General features: G+C 40.3%; 2 protein-coding genes across 8 annotated transcripts in view; one reads left to right on the forward strand and one right to left on the reverse strand.

Moving 5' to 3' along the window:
- Positions 1 to 9,013, forward strand: part of KAT6B (lysine acetyltransferase 6B) — a 103,582-nt gene extending 94,569 nt beyond the window's left edge. For all 7 annotated transcript variants that reach the window (XM_077183233.1, XM_054637292.2, XM_054637295.2 and 4 more), the window contains exons 14-17: positions 882 to 1,041; positions 1,643 to 1,909; positions 3,110 to 3,410; positions 5,110 to 9,013. In XM_077183233.1, coding sequence (XP_077039348.1) covers positions 882 to 1,041; positions 1,643 to 1,909; positions 3,110 to 3,410; positions 5,110 to 7,595 — 3,214 coding nt within the window. In that variant the 3' untranslated portion in view covers positions 7,596 to 9,013. The remainder of the gene's footprint in view (positions 1 to 881; positions 1,042 to 1,642; positions 1,910 to 3,109; positions 3,411 to 5,109) is intronic.
- Positions 9,014 to 10,467: 1,454 nt separating this feature from the next.
- Positions 10,468 to 27,880, reverse strand: DUSP29 (dual specificity phosphatase 29). The gene is made up of 3 exons (XM_054637467.2): positions 27,635 to 27,880; positions 17,690 to 17,910; positions 10,468 to 12,423 (listed from the first exon to the last, which is right to left on the reverse strand). The coding sequence occupies exons 1-3, from the start codon at positions 27,817 to 27,819 to the stop codon at positions 12,176 to 12,178; spliced, it is 654 nt and encodes a 217-aa protein (XP_054493442.1). The 5' UTR covers positions 27,820 to 27,880; the 3' UTR covers positions 10,468 to 12,175.
- Positions 27,881 to 27,907: the final 27 nt, after the last annotated feature.

Consider the following 27,907-nt stretch of genomic DNA (forward strand, 5'->3'; position numbering starts at 1 on the left):
GGAGTGCTGGCATTGCCTTAAACCTTTTCTGGGATACTTAGTTATGGACAACCTGAGGACAAATCTATTTCAAGGGAAGTTTTTTGTACATGTAGTGAAGTAGAAGTTTTTCCATATTCTGGAAAAGGGTTCTGGATCTGATTTCTTTTTTTAAACTTTGTTTTTCACTGAGAGAATGTTGTTACTTCACCAACCTGATTTTTAAAGCACTTGAAATGTTTGCTAATCCTTGTTGTTTGGAATTGTGTAGTTCTTTGTAACAGGCGAGTTTGGTGGGTTATGTACCTAGATATATTAGCATACTGTGCTATTTTATTAGTCTTTACCTACTTTTGATATGCCACTTCATAGTAATTGGAAGGTCATGTTGTACTTCATTAGTACAGGACTAAAGTATATTTGTATGCTTCCTTAGAAAACCTGTGCTTCTGACTTGCTTTCTTGTCCTGTTAACTTATGTCTTCAGCTGTAACATTGACTTTCTCACTCTTGACTTGATGATCCACAGAGTTTTCTATCTATGTTTGTATGTAATATTAAAATTAGAAATTGTTCTGGCAGTGATTGAAGTGCCAACACTAAACCTCTTGAATTAGGTTTAGGGTAGTCAACTATAAAACCTTTACTTTGCTCTCTGTTGCCCTAAGTGATAGTTAATATTGAACTTTCACTTCATAAACTTTTGTTCCTTCACTTCCTCTCAGTAAACAGCCAGTAGTGTAAGGATGTTATCACTGTGTGTAAGCTGGTATTTGTAGTTTGTTGGATCCTTTCATTAACCTGTATTTTTTCACAGGTTGTTTTGCAAAAGGATGTCAACTATAGAAAGGCTGTTCCAGGTGATCCTTTTCTAAATTAAATTACTGTTTATTTGATTGTAGATTTGTAATTATTAGAAGGGAAAAGCTGATTTCAAGTCATATGGAGAAACTGAAAGCGAATCCACGAATCAATGAAGTAGATCCCGAAAGCTTGAGATGGACTCCTTTGTTAGTTCCTAATGCTGCAGTTTCTGAAGAAGAGAGGGAAGCAGAAAAGGAGGTAATATCAGAGATATCTTCTGAATTTCTCTTCCTTTGGCTTTTATCACTCTGAATATTCAACATTAGACTGTCTTAAATAGAGCAGATTTAGCTTTGACCACTACATATTGCTATTGCAATGCAGAATTTTTGGAAGCTGCACAGCAACACATGGTAACTTTGGGGGGATGCATATGAAAACTTAAAATGTGAATCACTTGTCATGGAGCTGTATTTATCACTCTTGAGGTAGTCAAAGAGCATGTAATCAGATCAAATTTGGTGCAGAGCTCAGGGGCTGCACTTTGAATTGATTCTTTGTGTTCTCAACTTGCTCAAAGTGATCCAGTCAGTGGGCATGTAATGTAGTGCTAAAGGACTTAAATCAATTCGCTGCATCATTAATAGTGCTAAATATCCCATGAAATGCAATCTTCTTTGGTTTGTTATCTATTAACTGTTGTAAAGGAGCAACTAGATGATTCAGCCGAAATGTTGTTGCTAGGTTAGCCAGCAGTGCTAATCAGGGTTGACTTATTTTAACTATTTAGCTGCATGTAAAGGATATGGCTAAGTAAATGCTGTTTCAGTGACCTGTTATTTTAACCTCAACCCTTCAGGCTGAGCGTCTTATGGAACAAGCTAGCTGCTGGGAAAAGGAAGAGCAAGAAATATTCTCCACAAGAACTAATAGTAGGCAATCACCTGCAAAAGTACAATCTAAAAATAAATATTTGCGATCTCCAGAAAGTGTGGCCGTGGTGGGGGAGCGAGGGCAGTGCACAGAACAATCTAAGGAGAGCAGTGAGGAGGATGGCGGGGATGAGAATCAGCAGAGTTCGCCCCCCCGGCTGACCAAGCCCCAGTCACTGGCCATGAAGAGAAAGGTGTGTTACCTTAGAGCTTCATTCAAAGCCCTTTGTCTCTGATTTCACTCAAATCCTCACCGTCCAAGTAACAACCTGGTTTTTTGCAAACATTTATTAATCTTTTTTAATCCTTTATGTGTTATTTGGACACTTAACTACTCCTTTCTTCTCTTTTCTGCACTCCATCCAGTTTTTATCTTTTGGATTTTTCACAGACCTATAAAATACTAGTGACATAAAAAAATCAGAATTTTCTGTTAATTTTTAAACTAGAGATTGCCCTCTGGTGTTTGGCATTGGTATTGGTTCAATGTCTTAATGGTTCTTTCTTTTTTTTGTATTACGATGGAGTCCAGCTTGTGGAGTTTGTCTTTTTTTGGTTTTTTTAATATAGGAGCTCCTAAAAGGGGAATACTGTTTTTCAAAAGAAATGTTGTTAAAACAGAAGGGGGTTTTTTACCCATATTCTTCTAATTTAAACATTAAATTCTGGTTACTGCCATGTTTGCACTAATTTTTTAATTTACTTAAAAAATCAACTCTTTGAGTTGCTTAAATTAGCAAACTTGAGAAAATCCCAAAATTTTAAAGCACTCACCTTAGCCTTTATATTTAGGTGTCTCTGCTGAGAATTAGGAAGTTGGATTGTCCCTTTGGTTATACTTTGTGAGCTTACTTTATGTAACCATAAATCTCTGAGTATGTATAATAATAGGAAAACAAAATCTTGAACAGTTGTTTTTTTTTATAGCAGCCAACTAAATGCTTGAGGTGCACTTCTTCGATGTTATCTGTTTTTCTGTGTACATTCTTATTTCTAAAAATAGCAGAAACCCAAAAGGTAGAAGAATAAGCTTTGGTACTTGTGAAGGTTGTTGTGGAATTATAAATCTACAGAGGAAAAATGTGTGAGTGCAATTTATGTAACAGTGCTATGAATATTATTTGACGGAAGAAGGTAAAAGATACCACAATATAAAGAAAATTCTAGTCTTCATTTTTACTTATGGAAAGGTTTGTATACATACCTATTTTAACTGTTTAGACTGTTTAGACATTTTACTTTTAGGTTCTGTCTACATTTGAATTTGATGCCACGTAAGGTGTTTTTTTGAATGAGTAAATGGATTATTATAAACTTGCTCTACAAAAATTCATGTAGAATCAGTTAATGAACAGGAATGTAGGAAGAGTTTGATTTATGGAATTATTTTTCAGAGACCTTTCATACTGAAAAAGAAAAGGGGCCGTAAGCGCAGAAGGATAAACAGCAGTGTTACAACAGAGACAATTTCTGAAACAACCGAGGTGTTGAATGAGCCATTTGATAACTCAGATGAAGAGCGTCCCATGCCGCAGCTGGAACCCACCTGTGAGATGGATGGAGAAGATGATGACTTGAAGCCTGTGATTAGAAAAGCTTTTGAGTATCAACCTGGGCAGCAGAAACAGGAAGAAGAAGAGCAGAACAAGGAGGAGAAAGATATTCATTGTTACAGGCGTGATGAAAATTGTACAGGTAAACCTAAAATGTTCTCACATCTTCACAAAAATAATTTTGTTGGGTTGCCTTCAAAAGAAGTGTTTATTTTTGTCATGCATCTGGAAATTTTTAATGAGATGTATTTAGCTGTTGTTATTACTATAATAATTTGCTCTTTGTATTCAGGAAACAAATCTTATTCAGTCTGAGGCATTGAAGTTCTTGTCATATTGTTAAAAACAGCTTCTATGTCCCTACAGCAGGGCATTTCACTCAACAGTGCAAAGGGTATCACTGGAATATTGTCCAATATGGTTTTTGTGTCAGTGGTAAAGGACACAAGCAAAAAGTAACATTTGATTTACACAAATATCTTTCTATTCAGTATCATTGGTAATTCAGCAAAATGTTTGGTGCTTCTGTGGCTTAATATATCCTCAGCACCAGGATCCTGTTTTATTTCCCCATGAAAGAGACAAATTTAACTGATGATGAGGCAAAAGATGATGTGTCCTTTCAGAGCTGCTTTTCTAGTTTGATTTCAAGGATATTTCCTGTCAGAAAAGTTAATGGATGGATAGTGAAACTACTAATGAGCTATTCTGAATGTACACTCCTCACTTGACCTCCTGGCCCTCAAATTATGCTTATCAGTTTTAATTGCAGAATGAATGACTGGACTCTCAGGTCTGTGTATTTTCTCTAAGCCAGTAGCTACTACTTCAGTATTTGTGTAATTGCATGGGAAGTTCCATCCTTGTGATCCTCAGTTAGGGATGATGGGTTGATTTCTATTTCAAACAGCTCTTGTGTGATGTGATACATTAGAATTTTACCACTTTTTCCAGCTTCTCAAGAGGAACTGCTTAAACTAATAGTAGCAAGTTCCAGCTCTGTCCCAGTGGTCAGGTTTGCACAGTTTTAAGTAGACTGTTTTTTTTTAGTTTGCCTATGGAGCACATCATCACAATATAGAAGTATCACTGAAGCCATTACAATCCCAAGTGCAGTATCTTATATCTTGATAATTTTCCTTTTTTCTGGAGTCCGTGTAAGTGTTATCTGGGGAGAAAGGGGAGAAAGGAAAGAGGTGAATGTGTTTGGGTTCTTTTTTTTTTTTTCTTGTCAATGGATTAGTTTAGTGTTCTGAGGCACTCTGTGTGTAATTTTAATTATCTTTTGCGTTCTGTCATCTCTTGTGAACCATGTCCTGAGATGTTGCCCGTGAGAAAGTACTAGATTGAACCACCTTTTATCAGCATTGGTATTAAAGGATGATTATATATTTTTTATGGCTTGTCCTCCAGAATGGTCAAAGAGGAAACTCAAGACTTTCATGTCATTACTGTCAAAAAAGATAAATGTGTGTTAGATCAATGTGTATATAAAGTGAAGGCATACTTCTATTCTAAAACTAAAGGTGGAAAATCAAATATTTGGACAGTATTTGCTTTAGTTTACATGTCATGTCATTTAAATCTCTGGGATTTTTCTAATGTATAAATGGTGGTTCTGATAGTATCTGTTAAAAGGCCACCAGACCATAACATACCTGTGTAGTGTGTTTGAGCTGTAGATACTACATTGTCCTACTGTGTTGAGGCCTGTTTATAACTCTTGTTTCATACTTTCTTAATACATTTCGAGTTTATAAATTATTTTCAGGTTTATATTGGAAAATATTGATTAGTCTGCAAGCTAAGACTTTTTTTTTTGTCTCTATTACCTCCCAAAGATAATACAGAGGATGTAGCTGTGTTGGAAGAAAGCACTAAAGACAATCTTGAACCTTTAAAGAGTAAGCAGGGTTGGCCCAAAGGAGTTAAACGTGGTCCATCTAAATGGAGACAAAGCAAAGAAAGAAAACCTGGCTTTAAGCTTAATTTGTACACGCCACCTGAGACTCCCATGGAGCCTGACTATCAGGTGCAGGTGGAAGAACAAAAGGAAGTAGCTGAAGACAAGCCCTGTTCAGTTCCTGCTGTTACAGAGGAAGCTGTTAAAGAACCGGCTGAAGCACTGCCACCACCAGATGATGAGGCAAAAGAAGTAGAACCTGAACCTCTGCACCCACCCAGTGAACCCTTTGAAAAACAAGAAAATGATACTATGAAAGCTGGGGAAGAAGAAAGGAGCATAGAGGAAGATGGAAGCAATTCAAAAGATCAAGAAAAAGACAAAGCAGAAGAAGTTTTTGTGCAGAAAGATGAGTCTGTGCATTTGGATGATCAGGAGGAAGAGGAGGAGGAGGATGAAGAACCTTCTCACAATGAAGATCATGATGCAGATGATGAAGATGATAGTCACATGGGTTCAACAGAAGTGGAGAAAGAGGAATTGCCTGGTGAGGCTTTCAAAGAAATGCTGGAAACTCAGCAATCTTTTTTAGACGTAAATGTTCAAACTGGTAATTCAAATCAGGAGGAGTTAATGGATTGTGGTGTTGACCTTGCAGCTGATGAGTGTGCAAGTGACCAGAAAGAACTTGGTACAGATTCAGACCCAGTGCCTGAATCTGATGATGATCATGCAGACAACAACCAGGACCAAAAAGCTGGTGAAGAACTACATTCCGATTTCAAGGGAGAAACTACTGAGACCATGGAGATTGACTCAGAGACTGTTCAGGCAGTACAGTCCCTAACCCAGGAAACAAGTGAACATGAAGATACATTTCAGGACTGTGCAGAGACTCAAGAGGCCTGTAGAAGTTTGCAGAACTATGCCCACAATGACCAAAGTCCCCAGATGACCACACTGGATGACTGTCAGCAGTCTGACCACAGCAGCCCAGTTTCATCTGTGCACTCTCATCCCAGCCAGTCAGTTCGTTCTGTTAATAGTCCAAATGTTGCTCCTTTAGAGAACAGCTATGCTCAGATCAGCCCAGATCAAAGTGCCATTTCTGTGCCATCTCTGCAGAACATGGAGACCAGCCCAATGATGGATGTTCCCTCAGTTTCTGATCATTCACAGCAAGTTGTGGATAGTGGGTTCAGTGACTTAGGAAGTATTGAGAGCACAACAGAAAACTATGAAAACCCAAGCAGTTACGATTCTACGATGGGTAGCAGTATCTGTGGAAACAACTCTTCTCAAAACAGTTGCTCGTACAGCAGCCTTACATCTAGTAACCTAACACAGAGTAGCTGTGCAGTGACCCAGCAGATATCTAACATTAATGGAAGCTGCAGTATGATGCAACAAGCGAACATCAATTCTCCTCCCACTTGTAATGTAAAATCTCCCCAAGGTTGTGTTGTTGAAAGGCCTCCAAGTGGCAACCAACAGTTATCCCAGTGCAGCATGGCTGCTAATTTCACCCCACCTATGCAGTTGACTGAAATCCCCGAGACTAGCAATGCCAACATTGGATTATATGAAAGAATGGGGCAGAGTGAATTTGGAGCAGGGCATTACTCACAGCCATCTGCCACCTTCAGCCTTGCTAAACTGCAGCAGTTAACTAATACGCTTATGGATCATTCTTTGCCTTACAGCCATTCAGCTGCTGTAACTTCCTATGCAAACAGTGCCTCTTTGTCTGCCCCCTTAAGTAACACGGGGCTTGTTCAGCTTTCTCAGTCTCCACATGCTGTTCCTGGAGGACCCCAAGCACAGGCTACCATGACCCCTCCCCCCAACCTTACTCCTCCTCCTATGAATTTGCCACCTCCCCTTTTGCAGCGTAATATGACTTCATCGAATATTGGAATATCCCACACCCAAAGACTGCAGACTCAGATGGCCAGCAAAGGTCATGTCTCTGTAAGAACCAAATCCACACCTCTGCCACCTGCTGCTGCAGCCCATCAGCCCCAGATTTATGGGCGAGCTTCACAGACTGTGGCCGTGCAAGGGCCCGCACGGACCTTAACGATGCAGCGTGGCATGAACATGAGTGTAAATTTGATGCCAGCCCCTGCTTATAATGTCAATTCAGTGAACATGAACATGAACACCCTTAACGCTATGAATGGTTACAGTATGTCCCAGCCAATGATGAATAGTGGGTATCACAGTAATCATGGGTATATGAATCAAACCCCTCAGTACCCTATGCAGATGCAGATGGGAATGATGGGAACTCAGCCATATGCACAGCAGCCAATGCAGACAGCACCCCACAGTAACATGATGTACACTCCCCCGGGCCACCACGGCTACATGAACACAGGCATGTCCAAGCAGTCTCTCAATGGCTCCTACATGAGGAGGTAGGCCCTGGCAGAGACGCGCTGCCCAACTGGCGTATGGCATTGATCTGCACAAATACCTTTGGAGAGTACGATTTCAAAACCAGCAATTGGTGTGAATGCAAAAACGTTTGTTGGCACCATTTAAAAGCTGTATGCAGCAGAAAGCCTTATACAAGTTTTTCTTTATTTCATGCTTTGTTGGTTTTTTTATTTTTTTTTCTTTGGTTTTGTTTTGTTCTGTTTTGGGGGTTTTTTTGTTTATTTTTTTAACATTGTGAGATTTAACTTCTCTTTGGGGGGAATTAGGTGGTTTTCCATTTTTTGTTTATTTCACTGAGCTTGAAGTTCTCTGGAAAGGAAGAACTCTTTCTATGAACTGCAATTACACAGCAGCTGATGGTTCAGAGCCATTTTATGTGCCTGCTCCCATTAAAAATGTGGATAAATAGACTCCAAAACTATCAGACAGTACTGGATCATGAGCTTTTTCTCTCTCCTTTCCCCACATGTAAATGCCTTTTAGCAGTTCTTTTATTGTATTATTTTGTTTCTGAAGGTGACACTTCTGCATGCCGCTAATGTCTTTGTTAGTGACAGTGCATTTTGTAGTACTGTACAAGTGTTGTGCTTAACAGTAAGCCATTTCTTAATTTTTTTGCCTTGATTAGGTTACCCTAGTTTGAGGGGTAAAAAAACCAGAACTATATTTTTGTTAATTATAAAACTTGTAAAAATAATAAAAAAAAGCTGCAAAAGCTATTCACATTTTGGTTAGTTCAAAGGGTTTTATTGCTGTATGTTTAGTGTAAAGTTGAGACTCTTTTCCATTTTTGTGACCAGTTTCTTTGGGGCTGGGTAGGAAAAAAGGCAGCTTTCTGTTTTATAAAAACTTACGTTTTTTTGTTGATTGAAACATCTCAGTGTTTATTTGTCAAGTTTTGAAACATTTTCGTATATGTCCAAATACTTGGCAGGATTTAAAAAAAAAGTAGTGAATTTGGTGTAAAGTTGCTATTTTATGGAAATGCCTCTAACTTTACATTTTCATTCCATCTGTAGATTTTTCTATCTTTATAAAATATTGGAGTTATTTTTTAAGGGAAAAAATAGAGCAGTAGCGTGTGAATAGCTCAAACTAAGCTTACAGATCGCATGTAAAAAGGCAAAAGTTATTTGTGTCTGTTTATATTGCTTCCTTTTTTGTAGCCTTTGTACCTGTACAGAGTGACTGTAAGGGCCGAACAGAAGAGGCTTGATACATGTAAAAATAGGACCCAGTGACACTCTTGTATTTATCTGTTATCTTTTTAGTCAGTCACTTAAAAAAAAATACCCACAAAAGACCCACCCAAGCAACAAAAATAAAAACTGCAAAAAACTACACCCCCCCCCCCAAGCTGTACATTTTAACATAAAATAAATTATGATGAGCCATTTTTAGCCTCTTGTGTCTTGTCATAGTTTGATGTTGCATGGGAATTACCTCCTGAAACAGTGTTTGTTACAGTGCTCTCACGTGCTTGATCTAAAGCCCATAACAGTTGGTGGGGTTTGGATTAGGCTGTTCAGAGCTTAGGTGTAGGTTACTCATCATAATTGCATACACCCTGTGAAAATAAAGAATACCTAAGATTATTATTTTTTTTAATAATCTTAATAAAATATTGAATAAATATGTATTTAATACCTTACAAGGTTGTCAATATTTAATGTATGAAACTTCTTTCCTACAGAAGGTGTGAATATATATATCTCTATATAAAAGGATATATGATAGTAACAGACATGGTGTTGGAACTGTATTTTAATGATAGAATTGTAATCTCTTCCTTTGTCATTGTTGCTGGGTAACAAGATGAGGCAAATTCTGCATTAAATGTATGGGTTCTGTGTATATGCTTGTATGTGGGTACACACAAACATACAGAGATGAACACTTCTCATGTAGCAATAGAAGGTCTGTTAAAGACAAGAAGGCTGTCTCTATGTGAGCTCCTGAGTGGACAAATTCAAATGTGGAATGTTTGAACCTACACCAGAACAAGTCCCTGTAACAATTTTTCAGAATGCTTCTAATGTGAATGTAGCCACTGTCCTGCAGTAAGGTTACTAGTTAAGGTGAAAGGAGTGGCCATCTTGACTGAAAACTGTCCCCATTCCAGTATATAAAACAGTTTTAAATAATATATTTATTATATTATTTAAATAATAATATTTCATATATTTTAAAGTCAAAGAGATGTGTATTTCTTTAAATAAAACCATTACTGTGTGGTGGTACCACAAGAAATCAAGAAATTGATACTACAGATTCATGTACATGACCTGTTGAGTTTTAATACAATGGAACAGCAGTCTAAAATAGTGAATCTAAATGAGAGCTAAAATTGCTCATCAAATGGTAATCTGGAATAACTTGTGTTTTAGGAGTTCAGAACACCTGATAAGGAGAGCACCATACAAGAAAGATCTTGGTTCATGCCATTACATTGTCAAATTTGTTGATTGAAGGCATAGAGTATTCATAGTACTTAAACTTGGTTTTCATCTTTACAAAGTAACTCACCTTTTTATGCTTAAGAAAAGTGGAACTTGATGCAGTTATGTGCAGCCTTCAGGTGTGTTTAGCTTTGTCTTGTGATTTTTCATTTGTGTGTTTTTACAGTGAGTGAAAAAGGCATCTGGGTCTTTATGTGCTGCTCTTCAGTTTCAAGTTTGGAAGCCAGTAACATACGAGCAAATCAAACCTCCTTAACATTTCAGATATTTGCTTACCTGAAACAGCATTCTGACTCCAGCATATTGCTAAAATTCTGTGTTTACAATATGTGGGCTAAGAGTTGGTTGGGAAACGATGCATAGTGTGTGCACAGCAGGCAAGTTTCCATTATAATCTTGTTATTTCAGAATTTAATTCCTTTCAGGAGGACAAGGAACTATCCTACATCTTTTCCCATAATGACAGTTTAGCTGTGAATTGCATTATGGCACTAAACTTTCTGATAAATAAGAAGGTTGTTTTTTCCTTGACAGATGGGCTTGTTCTCTATCTTGTATGCACCTTGCAGTGTCAGTTTTGACTTTGTGCTCTAGCACTATCCCAGAGGGGAATGAGCTCTTGCTTTTATCTTCAAAAAATTCTTCACAGAATTGCGACAGGTGATTCTTGTGAAAGGCAAGAGGCTCTTTGGCTGTGCACTCTCACAGAATGCTCCATGCCACTGGTGGCTGGCAAGAAGGAAATCAACTTGCCTTGTTCAGTGTGTGTGTGTTTCCTGCAGACTTGGCTTGTAGCTGAGGCAGTGCTGCTAACACTTGTGAATCAGCAGCTTGCAAGAGCTGCCTCACTTTGTGGAAGTCATGTGTTCCAGAAATTCTGCTTTTCTGATTTACTCTCATTAATTCTGGGAGAACAGTAGGGAAAAAAAGCTGGGAAGTAAATGAAAAGTATGTTTACTTCAGAAGTGTTTAATTGGCACAGCAGAGTCCTTCAGGTAAGACCTGATTCTAGGAAAGATCCTTGTCTTTGGAGCAGGACATAGTTCATCTGGAAGCTGCCAAATGCCAGTTCTCCTGGAATCTGCACTCAGCCCCTAGCAAAGACAGGAATGGTAAGTGTTGTTACACTCAGGCTGCCTGATCCCCAGCAGTGGGCAAAATGCAGCCAGTTTTTTATTAACAGTTTAAGAATATCTGATATAAGCAGAAATGAAGGACTGCTAAAGGTACTAATCTTCCATGTTAGATCACTGTCTATGTCTCTCAGTTTTATAAGCTGTTTAATTTGTCCATCTGGCAGGGTGGTTGATGGAAACAAACTCCATTTATATCAGCATGGTAAATAGAAGGAATGGCCCTGGCAATTTTCTGTAGTGCTGAGGGTCATCAATTATGCATGTGAATCAATGACAAATCCTCTTTCACTTACAGCAGTCATCCAGCTCTCATGCAGGATACAAGAAAGAAGACAACTGTAGCTTGACAAAGGGATATCCTCACAGATATTTGTTATCTTTTAGTTTATCATTTGATACAGAATTCCTGTCTGTAAAGCAAATGCTCATGGTGTAGTTGATCCTTCATGTAGAGGCTCTCTAACTGCTGTGCTGCCCTGGATTATCACTGTGAAAAAAGAAATAAAATTGCCAGGAAACAGCACAAAAAGGCAAACTCCTGTGAAACCATTCAGGACTCCAGACTAAACAATTCAGTGTTTTTCCTGCAAGATTTCTTCCGGAGTGCCTATCTGCACTCCTTTAAAGGCTGGGACTTGAGTTAGGATCACGATTTTGGGAGTACTTAGCTAGAAGAGAGTTTTAAGTTGTGCTTGCTTTTGTGATGTAAATGTTTGGGGTTTTTTGCAGAGAGAAAAACTTATTTGTTGATGTAACAAAAAATTCTGCTAAGGCTGGAACTTTCTAAGATGATGGATTTTAAATTTGGTTTCCCTTCTTTCTCATCTAGACATTGTATTTGAAATGACTTTGGGTTTTTTCCTAGCAAATAACAAATGATCCCTGTGACTCTGTAATTAACTACACCTTCCCCTCCCCTCCTTTTATGGAGTTGCTTTTCCAGCAGCACAGCTGTGCCAGGGCAGTGCTAGATGGTGGTGCTGTTCTGCTGCTCAGCAGGTGCTAGGCTGTTCTTGCTGTTCCTCCTCTGCAGTGCCAGCTCTATGTCCAGCTCTCTCAGCTGCTTCAGGAAGCCCCTGTTTGGCATGATGCAGCGGTGCCTTGCCACCTGCTCAATGGCATCCACCACTGTCATGTTCTTGTGGATCATCAGGTAAGCCAGGACCAGCGTGGCGGAGCGGCTGCGGCCCATGGCACAGTGAACCAGCACCTTGCCTGTGGAAACAGAGGGACACGTCACAGCTGACACGGGGTGCTCCTTTCCTCTTGACACTGAAGGTTTCTCTAGTGCCCCTGCTCTGTTTGGTGTTTGACTCCCCTCACCAGCACTCAATAAGCCTCTCTTACAGCCTCAGGTTTCCCTCGTGTGAAAAATCTTACAGCTGAACACAATCTACAATAGGGATGATCCATTTAATTCTGTAGGGAGATAGAATATAAGAAAATAAAGATAGTGTAGGAAGTAATCTTACCCCTAAGGAGTTGCAGCTGGGCCAATTATCAAAGATTAGGAGCAGGCCTAACTTTAACAGGCCACAGGTGTAACCAATGAGAAGAAGAGTGCTATAAAAGGGTGGGGGGGGCTGGTTGAGAGGGGAACTGGAGTCAGTTGGCTGCTTTATGAGGAAGAAAGAGTCAGTGCTCTGAGGAGCTGCCCACGAGAAGCACCAAGAAGGTATGAAACTTTTGTGATAAGAGGCAACAGTATGGACCTCCTGCAATAAGATGACAATATAATTCTACACCAAATATCTTTTTATTTGTGGACAAAGCTTGCAGAGAAGGCCTCGGGACTGCATTAACTATCATAGCAAGCCCTGGTGCAGCCTTGACTTACATGCCTCACAAACTGTGTGTTTGTAATTCTGTATTTGGGAATAATAACCAAAGCACAAGAGTGTGGGAGGGTTTGGTGTGCTCTCAGACTGTCCTTCCATGAGAATAAATGGAATGCATAGGGAGTGCCTTTGCCAGTTCTACTAACTAGACACACCAAGTAACCAAATTGGATTTTGGTTTTTTGTTGGGGCAATAATGTCTTTTGAGATCTAGATAGCATCACTTGATGCCAATATTTGAGGGCAGAGGATAAAAAGGCCATAGGCATATAACCAGTGGGTGGAAAGAAACCACCTCTTACTCTATAGAAAAGCTGCTGTAGAAGTTTCTGGCTAGCACCCTGTTGTGTTGAATGCAAGTAATGTTTCACCACCACCATCATGTGAGTGTTCTAATATGATCATCTCCCTGCAGTAGGAGCCTGTCTCATACCCTGTGAGTGCAGAGTCTGTGCCAAGAGTTTTCACCTCCAAATAAACATGCTACAGTTTAACTCTGTGACACTGCTTGGCTTAGCTTGGGACTTCCAGAGGCAGGAAGTCATTGGCTTTGGATAGTAACAAGGTTGTAAGCCTTGTGGAGCCTTCCCTGTTAGCAGTATCTGGGGGAGGTGGAGGAAGAGAACAGTGAGTGGGTTCAGGTCTGATTGACAGGTTTTGAAACACTTCAAAAGATTTCCAAAAATGATTCAAAGCCCTCAAGGGGGTCTCGCAAAAGGTTGAACTGCTGAAGGAAGTAGATTTGCAGCACGCTCTCTAACACCCTGCTAAGCAGAATTGCTACAAGAGAAAAAAATAAAAACTGTGCTATCAGGGCCAATAATAGTTTATCTCTGTCAGCTATGCCTAGTGAGAAGTGCTGGGTGCAAAGCCATGACTCCTGCAGATTAACTCCTTTGCTTCCAGGCACAAGAGGATGCCTTGGCACAAGCAGCATTGCTATGTAATGGATGCATCAAGAACTGCCAACACTAAAGGATTAATGGTTACAGTCTGCATCCTAATCCCAGCAGATACTCTTTGAGGCATCTTGGCAAAATTCCAGTCCTTCTGATAACTAAAAGTGCCTCTTCCTCTCCTGGAAAATGATAATCCATTCTATTATTACTGAAAATATTTGAAGTGGATGAAAAGACACATTTGTTTAGCCTTTCAGTGCTTCTCTTTAGAGCTTCCCACCTTGTAAATCTGTTGCTGTTGAGGTGATAAAATAGGTGATGGGATAAGGAGTGCTTTGTTTTGTGTGGGTGGCAAATGGAGGAGATCTAGGAGAAAACACAGTTTTGTGTTGTGTTAACAAAGGCAAAAAATGGCTGTACAATCTTCTGAAATGTCCACTGGTTTGCAGAAAAAGAAGTTTGTCCTTGGCTGTGTGTGAATAGTCAAGAGCCAACTGCCTGTTACCACAGAACACTGACACTCTTCTGCAGAGTCATGTCCCTTCTGTGCTGTTTTGTAGGCTCTTCATTCTAATATAAGGACCACTCAGAACCCTCATTTCCCAAAAGGGAGTCTGCTCTTGCAGTCTTGGATTCTGACCACTTCTATCTTCAAGGTGTGCCAGAATATATACTATCAATGCACAGAGATACAGGTCTGCTGAGTGGTGACAGATCTCTGAAATACTTTGTGCACTTGACTTGGGTTTGTGTTTCTTGAAAATTTGTCTAGATGCAGCTCTACTTTTTCAGAATCATTTGGAGCCATGAATATTGAGGTCTTTGGTCAAAAACCTCAAGTCTTCATCATTTTCTCATATGTTTCTTCCTACTGTATTTTCTTTTAAAATCTCTGTCTTTAGTGTATTTTTCCCAGACATTTTAATGTGAAGTGAAAATGCCATTCCCCTTTGTTCTACATTTTGAGTAACTAAAATTTCAAGGGAATGAGTATTAAATCTGTAGCTTAGTAGGAAACCTAAAAAAATCTTAAAATAATGTCTTCCTTTCATGTTATACAGGCCTCACTGATAAAAAATTTAAGCTGTTCTATGGTCTGAATTGCATGTTTTGGGAAAGCTTTCTGCCCAGCTGAATGACAGCATGCATAATTGGGACTCATTAGAGTTTGCCTCTAAATCTTACTCTTATAACTGCTCTTATGTCCAGCAGCCCATGCTTAAGCCCTACAAATACTGTTCTGATCAGGGAGTTTCTTCATCATCATGAAGATTTTAAATGTTAAGTCAGAATTAGGACTGTTTTGACAGCATCCAAATTGCCAAGCTTTTTGGTCTGATTCAGAGAGGGCCTTCTTCATTAGAATGACAATTTTTTTCAATAGCACTGACTATTGAGCACCTTCCCAGCAAAAATCATTATCTGAAGACATCTATTCAATGAATCTGATCATTTGGCTGAAGGTCATACCCCAGATACAGCCAGACTAAATTCATCAACACACAGATTCTGGTCACACAAGCTGAGGCTTTTTCCTTTCTCCCGCTTCCCCTCTCTGTGTTTGCTCAGTTCTAATACAAAGCAGCAAAGCAATGCAAAGCTGTTACTGATCAGTAGTATTTAGCACCACACACTGAAGTCCCGTGTCATTACTGCTGGAGACAGGTGCTTGGTTACTTCATGCAAAATCCTGTTTAGGAATCTGGATGCTCTTTGTCAATCAGGAAGGAGCACACAAGTGCACCTTCGTTGCCTGTTCATTTGGCACTTGAAATGCAGAACACCTTTCTGCCCTAGATGTGCATTCACAAATAATACATTTATGTTGTTGGAGGAGAGCCCTAGGTACCTCTAGTCTTTTCTTCCACAGGAGGCACCAGTCCACTTTAGTCTAGCTTCTGGAGTCATTCTATTCTGTGAATGTGTATTGGCAAGTTATGCTTTAAACCTGTGTCATCCTGGGCCATGCATTGTGTGTATTTACACATCTCTGGCTGGGCTAAGAGGTGTATGTACACACATTTTACTTTTCCCTCATGAGAAAGCTAAGAGCTTGCTCTTTTTCTTCATGGGTGTTACAGTAGGTCTTCCTTAGAAAAGATCCTAGCTAACTTGTTTAAAAGCCATTTGAATGTGGCAGAATTGACTACAGCAACAGAAATCACTGCCATTTGTAGTATCTACTTGAGTGCAGATTTTTTTGTTTATTTTATTTGTTCACCCAGTCACTCTTCAATTTGGTTTTGTGTTCCAGTGCAGGGCTGGTGCTTGCTACTGTCTCAGGACTTCCTGGACTTTTATGTGGTTTTGAAACAAAAAGGTTAATATCCCCCCATCTCATCCTTTCCTCCTACAACATTTATTGGGAAGCAAGGCGTGTTTTGTTTTTTTTTTTGCCCTTGCTGCTTCTCTTGTGCTTGTTTCTTTACCTCAGTGCAGCAGACTAAAGTCTTATGGGAACAGGAGGGTGGTGGGAATGAGGAAGTCTGCATTTCTTATTTCAGCTACTCCAGTCTGACACTGACCTCTGGCCTCCAGCCATGGCTAGACACAGGTGTGTGCTAGTTATCCTCTCCTTTCCAAAGGCACTGCTTCAGACACTTTTTTAAAATGCTGGGTATCTTTCTTCATAAGCAAGTAAGCTCCTGAAGCAGTTTCTCCTGCTATTGGGACTTTGATTTTTAAAACTGATCTGCTTTCAAGGTTTTCTCCTGAGCAAGGGAAGGGACTGTTGTGTGGACTGTACTTGTTGAAAGGGCAGAAGTGTAAAGACCTGGCTGGCTATTGGAAGCAAGTCAGGTAGTAACTGCCTGCAGCTGAGGTAGACAGCCAAGAACAGAAGCTGACACAAGGCTAGAAACTTGATATCTGACCCTATGATATTAAGGTCTCTATAGGTCAGCAGGAAAGTTTTAAGTTTCTCAACTGGTTTCTGGTAAAATATCTTGCTGAGATTTTTTTAAAAGTATGTGAGGGGAAGGAGTATGAGTAATATTGAAAGTCAGTGTGAGGCCTAGGCTGTAGCACTTGACATCAGTGTCAGGCTTTCTGATAGAACACTGCTGGAGATCAGCAAATAATGAATTGTAGTAATCAAGCTGAGAAATTACAAACACTTTAATGAAATGTTTCTAGTTTACTGCTGTCAGAACTGTACCAGTTCCCTGCTGTTTGGAAGATGGCAGAGAAATAAATGTTACAGGTTGGAGTAGATCTGATGGTCAGGTAGGAGGGGTGGTTTCTATATTTATAGAGACAATCTAATGGTGCAGAGCACAAAGCTGTGGAATGATGGCATGGAATGTCTGAGACCACTTGTGTTCTACTCCCAGCACTATGTAACTAATATTTATTAAACCTGTCTTGATAGGGGCTAATTAGGAAAAGGAGGAAAAGACAGCATATTCATGGCACCTAGGCAATTTCCAGTTGTTTCACGTGTTTTTGAAGGAGTCAAAACAACAAAAAAATCTCTGTCAGACAGGACCCCTTGATACCAGCTGTGATGAGAATTTTGACAAAAGTGCATGGTGAGAGGCTCTTGGGGTGGTATTAGTGAGAAGGGTCATCATAAATACATCACTGCCTTCTCTTAAACTTGTTCCCTACTACTAGTTGTATTGTCTCTGGTAAACTCTATTGGACTTGTTTCATTCCTGCAAGGTTAAATGCCATGGAACTATGCTTTTAATTACTTGTGGTAAATATTATACTGGTTGGAACCATTTTCAGCACCCTCCTTACTTCTTTCATCCTGAAGAGCGTTATCAATGAATTTGGAAGCCGAATAAAAGAACTGGCTGAGGTTGAAGGTGGGGAGATCGTCGGCCTCCACGCCGTGGTACTGCAGGGCCATGCTGCTGTAGTACTGCGCTCCCGTGTCCACGTTGCGCTGCCCGTGGGCCGCGTTCAGGATGTGCGTGAACCCCGCCTTCTCCAGGCTGTAGCGATCCAGAGCCGTTTTCCTGGGAAAACAAGAGCTGCCATGTAACTCAACAAGCTTCTTCAAGGCTAGGGAAAAAAAAAATTAAGAAAACCTCTGATTTGGTATGTTCTAAATGTTAGTGAAACTGATAATGCTTTAGCAATGCATAATTTACCATTTTAAGGATCTTAAGATATTGTCATTCTGTTTGAAGCTGTCATTCTTTTGGAGTTCCTAATTATCTCCCTCAGGTCCTTAGAGCATGTTTAATATGGATTTATTTTGCTGTTACCTGTGCACATAGGCAATACTGGCTTCCATCCATCTTGTACAAGAAGAAACTTGGGATACAGAAAGAAATAGAAGGAATTATCTAAAGTCAGAAAAGGAAATCAGTGGTGGAACTTGAAATAGGACCCATGAATGCTGTTTTCCCCTTCAGTCCCATCAAATGATATTGCAGATGTAATAAGAGTCAGTAATATGTGAGTAGTAAAATAGTCTGGGATTCAAAAAGAAATTCTTCTTCCCTAAAAGAAGTTACTGAGTTCTTCTCAATTTCTATAAAAAATAAATACAATTTTAAAGTCCCATCCCTATGTGAATATAACTTCCTATCACAACTCCATTTTACTGTCTTGTTTGGTCAAACCAGAGGTCTAAAGCAAAAAGAACTATATAAGGAAATTTGATATTAGCCTTCAGAAGAAGCTGGAATTCATGTATTTAGCCAAAGGTTCTCATTTGTTCTTGTCCTCTTCCCTTGGACAAGGGAAGTCAGAGAAGAGAGGAAAGCTTAGATTTGTATGTTCAATACCCACTGTAGGTGCTTGCTTTAGGATAAAATTCCTAAAAAAATGTAAAGTTCACGGCCAAGCATGTAAAAACTTTTTCTCTTCCATTACAGAAAGCTTTTAGTTTGGGAAAATTTTGTTCTGAAAAAGCTGTCAAGTTTCATTAGTGCCTAAGAAAACTACAAAGCTTTTTACAAAAAGAAAAAAATGGCATAACCTTTATTCTGTTAATATATTTTCACATAACTACTGCATGATGTAAAAAAGCTTTTTCCAAACAAAAGTACCTCTCTCCATGAATGTTTCTTGAACACTTCCATGTGTAAATGTAGCTGCTGTCACACAGGACATTGTGGTGGGCTACCTGCTGTGTTTCATAATTCTAGTGGTGACAGCCCACAATAGCTTGAAGCTGACTGCCTTTCCAAGCTCGAAGTCAAAACCCCCTCTGAGCAGTCAAGGACCTAATGATTAGAGCACTTAACTGGGATATGGGTACTGAAGGTTTTACCTATGCTTGCTCTTACTTAAATTAAGCCCATGATCATTGGCTGCTCTGGGTAAATATTGCCCTGCAGAAATTCTTTTCGGGTCAGGAATGATAATGTCTTGACAGTACTGGTATTTTTGCCATGGAATAATGCCACACATCCCCTATACAATCATGTAAAAGTCAAATAAAAGCTTCTCTTAGTGTGGTGATGCCTACCTGATAAGTTTAGTAGACCCTGGAGCACTGCTAATGGTGTAAGTTGCCACTTTCACCTCATGTTAAATAATGCCTACTCCTTCCCTTTGTGTTCCTATAGCAGTGATTGACTGAGGAAGACTTTCTTTCTTCTCCCTCCTTGTAGGAGATTTTCTGCCTTAGGATTCCCTGTATGTAAATATTGCCAGCAAAGACACTTCAGTTCTATATGGAAAGGATGGAGAGTACTTAAAATAAAACAGGTTAAATGTCCTGGCTGAAGTGGTGCAGTGAATAACTACTACTCTTCATTTTGATGTCCTTGAGGTGAGCTACAGTTCCTGTTTTCAAATTAAGCCTGTCTTTGTTTTACCTCCCTGATGCTGGAATAGAGAAAAGGTGGTTTTCATCGATCAGACTTGGCCCAAAGTATCTATCCTACAAACCATGTAAGACTGAGGGACTTCAGCTCAGAGACCCATGCACAAGGAGAACCCTTGCAAGTGGAGATCTGCATGCTGAGTAGGAAGCAGGACTGCAGAGTAGTAAGGGTCAGTAGAAAACCAAATTTTTTGATGGACTGTACATGCTATCACACTTTGACTTCTGCAAGCACTGCTCAGGCTAATAAATAGCATTAGAATTAAATTATGAAGTTGTTCTGAGCAAGGACAATGTCAAACAATAGGTCACAGTCATTAACATTTGACACTTGTTTTTATATGAAATCAAATTTTCCTGTTTCCTTGACTGGAGATTGCCTTTTGACGCAGTGGATGCCATGAATGCATTTTTCTGACAGTCACACAGTCTTGTTCTGTTTTCTCCAACCTGATTTTGCCATGTTGGGTGGCCTCAGTTTTCCAGTACATATTCAGAAAGAAGGGATGCTGTCTTTCAGTAACTTGCATAAACAGTTCAACCTGGCCAAGCTTCTCTCAACTTCCCCTTCCATTTCCCAGTCTTGCTTGTAGCTGCATTCTGTGAATTGAAGGCTCAGGATGGAATTATTTGTATTTAATCAGTTTAATCATTTTGCACCACAAATGCATTAGCAGTTGTTTTGCCCTTGACCTGTGGGAGGTTGGGAATAGGCACATTGTTACTCTGCTTGCTCTGTTTGTTTCCCAACTTGGGCTGGAAATGGACTCAGAAGCAGCAATGTATCAACCTTGAATGGTGTTGCAAAAATTCATTATAAATGCTCAGATGGAACTATACCATCTTCTGTGATATAACTTTTTTCTAAAACAGCAAATTACATGTGTACCAAGGAATTTATGCGGTTTTCCTCAATGCTTGGGCTAGGCTGACTTCAAAATGTTATCTGCTTTCTAATTATGCTTGATATGCAGACTGATTTAGCAATAGCCTTTGGACTGAATAGAACCTTACCCAATGGAATTGTTTTCTTTATTATATGGATCCATATTTTCTTCTTTTTCTGACATTGCTAATCTGAAAAACTTCCAGAAAATGAGTGCTCAGTGCTGAGCACTCAAATCTGTGAAGTTCTCCACATTCTCACTGGAATAGCTATCACTCAAACTATGTGTAGGTGTTCTAGAACCTGTTAGTGGAAGCAAGACCTAAAATACCTGCCCTAAGTGGAGCAGGGTCAATACAGTCCTGTGGCCACGTGGCTTTTGCATCTGCAGGCCAAGCTAGTGCACACAGCCTGTAAAGAGAGTGTCAGGCACCTTTCTTACAGCAGATACCCTGGACATTTTTATCTATGGAAAGATTTTCCTGAGGTTTCTAATATTTGTTGTGTGGAGATATGAAGAAACAGTTGTTGTGTAATAGAGAATGGGGTTCACTGGACTGCAAGAGGTGCTTGCCTTGGGCTTTAGAATCTGTATCTTGTGAAGAAAGCTGAAGTGACACTTAGTCTTTTTCAAGAGCAAGAGTGCTTGGTTTCAAACCTAATCTGGAGATTAGAAAGTACTTTAGCTCCTTCCTCTTTCTCTCTATCCCCTCAGTCTTATACCTGATAGTTACATTTTCATAAGAGATTTCACTACTGTTCTTTGAAAATTTTTCCTCTTTTTTCTTTGTAAAATCTTTCCCCAAAATCTAGGCAAAGAGCCCAGCTGGACCACCACTTGTCATACTGGCTCAGGTTTATCTGCTTTTTACCTCCTGTCAGCCAGTACTTTGTACTTTGATCATAAACATGACCACAGAGAAGCTCTGTGCTGAGACTGACACTGCCATAGTTAAACTTGGGGTCACACTTGGTTTGCAGCAGCTTGGTGGCCAGTTAGCAGAGCAGGCAACAGCCTGGTAAGGCACCAGGTGTGAGACCTGTGTGCCTGTAAATGGGAATGTTACTGTGCCCCTCAACTGTGTGCCTGGACTGCCCATAGCCAGCAGTGAGCTCTGCCTCTATGGGAAGGACTGGGCTGCTCTCCACCCTCAGCTGAGTCTGCAGTGTCAAAGCTGTTGTGAAAACATCCCTCTGTACCCTGTAACCAGAACCTGTGGGGTTTGCTGTGTTTCATCATGCATGATGCTTCTGATTACACCCCAAGGAGAAGGGAATGCTCTTGGCCTTGCTTGCAGTTTTCACCGTGCCTGAGGTATCAATATTGTAGAGGAAAGAGATAAATAAATCAGGCATAAATATCTGTAAATATCTGATTGGTTGAGGTTACTAATAGCATAGGATTGTTCAGGGCAATATGAATCATTACCTTATTGGAGGATTTATGACTCCATTTCTAATTCAGTTTTGACTAGAAAAGGCATCGGGGTTTTTTTCCTTGCCATTTGCTCACTATCAGAGTGTAATAGTCAAGATAACAACATTCTTCTTTTCCCCTCCTTGGGTGCTGCTGTCTCCTATTAAACTGTGATTAATACTTCCACTTTTGTGATTATGGTTGAATTTTAAGTAGCCATTGTAAAGAGGAGTTTGCTACAAATGCCAGTGTAGGTGAAGCTGTAAGCACTTGGCTACTCTAGCAATTGTTTTCATTTTGTATATCTCCACCATCTGTGCTATTAGCACTTGATTTCCTTTCACATGGTGCAGCTGTGGTCTCCAGTGTCTGCCTTGAATGTGTTCCCGTGCAAGGAAGGTGAAGTGTGGCACTGGGAGATAACAATGAAAATCTCAATGTAATTCAGTTTAGTAAGAGATGACCTGTGCTGATTAGTCCCATGTTAAAGCTCATCAACTCTTCAGTTCAGAGCACATAAACTTATGCTAAAAGTTAAATATACCCAGAAGTCCTTTTCTCTGTGTTAAGCAAAAGCTCAGTGCTTTGCTGAATCTGACCCTGCATTTACTGTAGGGCAGATGGACTCATAAACATGTTTTGAAAGTTCTGAGGCAAGGGGGAGTACTTTGATGTGGGAATCCCACCTCAATGGTGAAAACTGGAGATAAAATCACTTTCACATATGGATACATTGATACTAACAGACTCACCAAAAGGGGAAACTGACCGAGACAAAAGTGTCATCCATTTTCAGATGGTTCCCAAAAGACTGTTTACCTCTCTTGGCTTGTGCAAGGGCAAGTAGAGGGCTTGTCTGAGACTTTAACTGTGCCTGCTGTCAGTTTTAAGGCTAAGTTTTATAGGATCAATAGCAAGTGCTGCAGCAAACTCTGTGTTCTTCTGGAAGAAACAATGTGTAAGTAGTTACAACATGAAAAAGAATGCTTTCTTTTAGGTTGCTGTCTCCACTGTACCAGATCCCCTCTCTCTTTTCAAAAATACTGTCATAACAAGCTTTAGTCCCAGCTGCTTTTGTTAGAAAGTTGCCCAAATCAATGGAATTGGAGGAGAGGGGAAAAGAACTTGCAGGCACTGCAGCCTGCACCTTCACACACAGTATTAAGTATACTGAAAGCAGCTAACAAAGGGAAGATGTGTGGCTCATGAGGAAAACATAAATACACCTCCTAAAGGAAGGAAGTAGTCCTCCAAAATACCTCAGGAGGGTGTGGGCAGAGCAACTCCCTCCCCAGGTAAGTTAGCACCTTACAGCTGGTACTGCTCAACCAGATGACTGGTGTGCTTATCAACTTTAAGTAAAGCCAAGTCTCTTAAACTTCATGCAAAGGTTGTGCATTGCAAACATGTTTCAGTATAGACTATTAAAGCCACAGATTGATGTGACCCAGATTGACAAAACACCAGGAAATCTGAGGCAACATGTTACTAGGAGAGGAATCGCCTCTCTCGAACTTTTCCATTTTCTCAAGTGCTAAAGGAAAGCTTGATGCAGGATGATTTACCAGATGGTCAGTGTCAGAAAGAAGCTTGCTGAATATAGGCAATATTGACACTTGCTTAAGAAAATCTGGCAGTTCTCCCTCCTGAGGAGAGATGTTGAGAATTTCCAATAATACTGACCCAATTTTCTTTGGTAACTCTAGTACTGAGAGAGTCTGGAGATAGTGTAGCATTGTATCCCCTTTTCCTTCTGAGGTGTTGCTCCATTTCTCTGGGTACCTCCTGCTCAGTGTGAATTAAAAGAATTTTTAGGTACCACTGAAAACAGTGAGTGAGATCATCAGGATATGGGATGGAAAATATTTAGTATTTGATTTTCCTCTCGCCCAAAATGGTGGATGTAGTTTTTGTAAGTGATACAACCTAGACAGAGGAAATAGCTCTCTGCTTTCCATCCAGCAAAGGCACCAAGCACTCATGCTGTGTTCAGTCAGTTCCTGGTCTTGACTTCAGTCACTCATCAAATGTTAGAAATCACTGATAGACAGAGATGTTATATGGGGAAGTGTTACTTGTCTCGGAAACCATTGGAGCGTTGAGGTTTACTGTCCAGCATTAAAGATCTGATTTTCTGGATTGTTAAACTGCTGTTACAATTGGCAGGTTCTCATTCTACCCAAGTTAAAACTATCCTCAAGAGTGTTGTTATAATCTAAATCTGTATTTGCTTCTATTTTTATATGATTAATACTGATGTAGATGCTAGGAGTTGGCAATGCTAAACGGTGGGAGGTAGCTGTTTTCTAGCCTGAGAGAGTCCCATCTGTTTTCTTCTAGGTTAGTGTAAATTGTCTTTTTACTTGGTCACTTGGACAAAGCCATGCCATATTGCTTCTCTGCAGAAAGGTAAGAGGAGAGAATGATTTTTAGTTATGCACACATTTAATGTTTAGTTATTTATCTTAATTATCATGCACTCCAAATTGTGGGTTTGGGTTACTCATCTTCCTTACCTGCATCAGATCTGAAGATTGTGAGTCATGGCAAGGCACAGACTATAGCTTTTGTGAATTGCAAGCTCAGTTCAGCTGCATACCCAGAAAATTATTTTTCATACTTAACTTGTAAAGAATTACATTTCAAAAGACTTTTTTTTTTCTGGGAGTAGTTTGAGAACATGGCAAGACCTGAAATTGTGATCAGAGCTTAAATCCTAAGGAGATCTAGTGCATCTAGTGTTTAAGAGGAAAACAAATTGGGAGGCCTTTGTCTTCAGCAGAAATATTCTTTGAACTTCAGAAATGTGGAAGCCTAAACATCATCTCAGCTAATAAGGCCATCACTGAAGAGCTGCAAGAAGAAACTACAAGATGAGTAACTGGCAGAGACTTTCCATGTGATCCCAGTGAACCAAGCAGGTTTGGGATTTGCCAGTAAAACTGCCTCCAAGCAACCAGGTGGCCAGTGAAACAAAAGAGAAAAACAAGGCTGCTTTCTATCCCTTTAGAGGACTTCTAAATATGAGGAGGATACATGCAAACACTAATCCTGGTAGCAGTTGCCTCAAAATTGTGGCCAAGAGTGTTTTATTCCTGTCGCTGGGCTGTGTCATACAAATTCCAGTATCTGGTCTTTAAAAGCCCTTGGAACTTGCTGGGGGAAAATTTCAATTGGAGCTGAACACAGCATGTTATATTTTGAGGCTTTGATTATTCTGGGTCTGACAGGCTCATAGAGATTTCATTGCCTCTGGGCAACATCTGCAGTGAAGCCTCATAACAAAAGGATGGAGTGGCCTCACAGGGCTCCTTGATAGCCTGGATTGCATTAGAAGGAAGATGTGGTTACGTAGCCAGGGTAATTAATTAGCATTTCCATAAGCAGTCACAAGTCCTGTTAACCTTGTAAATGCAGGAGGCAGGAATGAAGCACAGATGTGGAATCTCTGAAGATAAACTCTGCATGTATGTGTTCACTTGATTTTGTTGATGAGTTCCACCAAATTCTTTCAACATCAACCTTAATTTAGCTTGGCTAAAGATGGAAATGCACCCAACATCTGTTCATGGCTTGTGGCATCTCTTTGGCCACAAGCCAAAGTTCTAAAGCAAGGTCTTAAAACAATTACAAAAACCCTGCCACACTGAGGGGGTAAGCTATTGGTCTGGAGTAAGATATGTAGGTGGCTCCAGGAAACATAGAAAGGTCCATGGACTTTGCCTATTTCAAAACAAATTTTAGTTAGGGTAGTGAAAGCCTGCATCTTGCATGCAGACCAGTTCTCAGATTTTCTGCCACATCAAGTTTGCCCTTGCCTGGCTGACAATAGTAGTTCTCTTTTGGAGAGTTCCATTTTCTGGTGAAGTTTTATTTCTGTTCCCCCCCCCCCTCCCCCCCATCTGCTCCTTACTTGTTTTTCCTTCTCCATAGGTTTTCTCATGCTTTTGTCTTGTCATGGTGGGGAACTTGTTTTCCTTTGAAGCACCACTGGTTTTCCTCTTGACTTAAGACCAGTCCTCAGCAGAAAGACATTACCCAGCATGACAGGTTCTAGCTCCACGTGCCTCTCAAGAAGTTTGTATTTTTGTTCCTCTGGTTAGTTTGTATGAAGTGCCAGGTGTGTGGTGTATTCAGAGTCACACCTTCTAGCCTTTACTAAATAACAAGGTGTAAGAAGTCACTGCTACAAGAAGATTACAGGAAGGAGTCAGTGACTGCTGTCCTGGGCTGAGAGACTGACTTCTTGTCTGGTCACATCCCTTTGCTCAGCAGGTACAGCTATAGCTTCATCACAGAGATTAGAGGAAAATTATTCTGACAGCTTCATTCAGAATAATTCTGATGGTGATTCTAAACAATGAAGTAGGAAATAAATGCCAGGAGAGGCTGTTCTTTATGGTAAATCTTTAGTTAGAGATATCTAACTGGAGGGGCAGGGCAGGATGTGGAGAGAAAAACTCAATCCCCTTTTCTTCCTGAATCATTTGGACAGGCTGTTCCCATGGTTTAATTTTTTTATCCCACACAACACACACACACAGACTGTCTCCCATCCCTGTCTCTAAAAGTGGGAGCCTTGGCTTGGTACAAGACCAGAACTCTTGTGTCTTTCTGTTGCCTCTGGCGCCACAGAAGTAATTGGTGGATGATATTAGGAGCCTTGTAACTTATAAAGCTGTATATCTTTCCTCTTTTATAAGCTGGCAACAGATGAATTTTAGGACCTTTTAAAAAATTATTGAGAACTTTGGAGCCACTGGGGCTCCTACTTGTGTCTTTCAGTGATGATGTAAAAATATGTCATGCTAGTGCAGGGTGTAGAGGAAAATGGGAATTGGACCAATAATGGCAAAGGGATAAGAAAGGCTCTCTTGCTCTGCTCAGGGCTTGGGCTGGGGGATTTTCTGATGGCATGTCTCCTGCTGCAGCAGTCTTCTCTGCTTCTTGGAACAGACTGCTTCTAGTTTAGTCCTGTGCTCAGCAGGACTAAGTCTGTTTTGGGGTTTGTTTTTTTTCCAAATCACACTTGGTCAGATCAGTGAGACACATCTCTGCAGCTTTGCCTTCCTTGGAGTTCTGTTTGCTTTAATCTCTTGAGCAATTTGGAAATGCAGTGTTCTATGTCCACAAGTACAGGCTTGGAAATGCAGAAATACTACTGCAGGGTGAGCTGTCTCTTCAGTTGCTTTTCAAGAATTACATTTTAGGCCTAAACCAACCTAAGGTGTGGCAAACACATCCAGGCCATGGTCTGTAACTGTGGAACAACTTTCACTCAGAGATAAGTAACAAATTGCTCCTTGAAACGAACCATTTAAAAATAGACCGTGACGAGCTTCAACCTCTGCAGCCTGCACTGGTGCCACTACCAGTGCTGTCACTCTGTCTTTAACAGCAGACCTGGCTGCACTTCCTCTGCTCTTTCCTGAAGCAGCAGTAACAGCCAGGGCCATGCCAGGCTCTGACATCTGTCAGTGGTTTCAAACACTTTGCTCTGTCAGTGAGCTGTGTTTAGAAGAGCTTGGTCATGCCCTGTGTAGAGGAGATGTAGCAGGTACACTTAGCTGCTACACAGGGGGTACTGTGTGCACTTACTCATCTCCTATGTAGAGGTTGGGCCAGACTTCATTGACGTGAGTGTACTGTGGGCAGCCCTTCCACAAGAGCCTCTCCAGTTCAAATGCCCCTGGGGTACAATAGTCCTCATCAGGATCTACTTTGACTGCTGTATATGGGTTTTTCTTCCCAGCGTTCCAGCTCCCTGATGACATCTTGTCCATGAAGTAGCGCTCTCAGGATGTGCGAGAAACTGGAATGCAACCAAAACAGAGCATTAACCCAAGGAAGCACAAAGCCAGTGACTCCTGC

This window comes from Agelaius phoeniceus, chromosome 9 (assembly GCF_051311805.1).
Source record: "Agelaius phoeniceus isolate bAgePho1 chromosome 9, bAgePho1.hap1, whole genome shotgun sequence".
Classification (NCBI taxonomy): Eukaryota; Metazoa; Chordata; class Aves; order Passeriformes; family Icteridae; genus Agelaius; species Agelaius phoeniceus.

Excerpts from the sequence above, each read along its gene's own strand:
- DUSP29 (XM_054637467.2), bottom strand. The coding sequence starts at position 27,819 with ATGGACAAGATGTCATCAGGGAGCTGGAACGCTGGGAAGAAAAACCCA. Across the intron at positions 17,911-27,634 it reads AACCTCTACATAGGAGATGA|GAAAACGGCTCTGGATCGCT; the intron begins GTAAGTGCACAC and ends TTGTTTTCCCAG. Across the intron at positions 12,424-17,689 it reads CGCTCTTCAGGATGAAAGAA|GCAAGGTGCTGGTTCACTGT; the intron begins GTAAGGAGGGTG and ends CTGTTTCCACAG.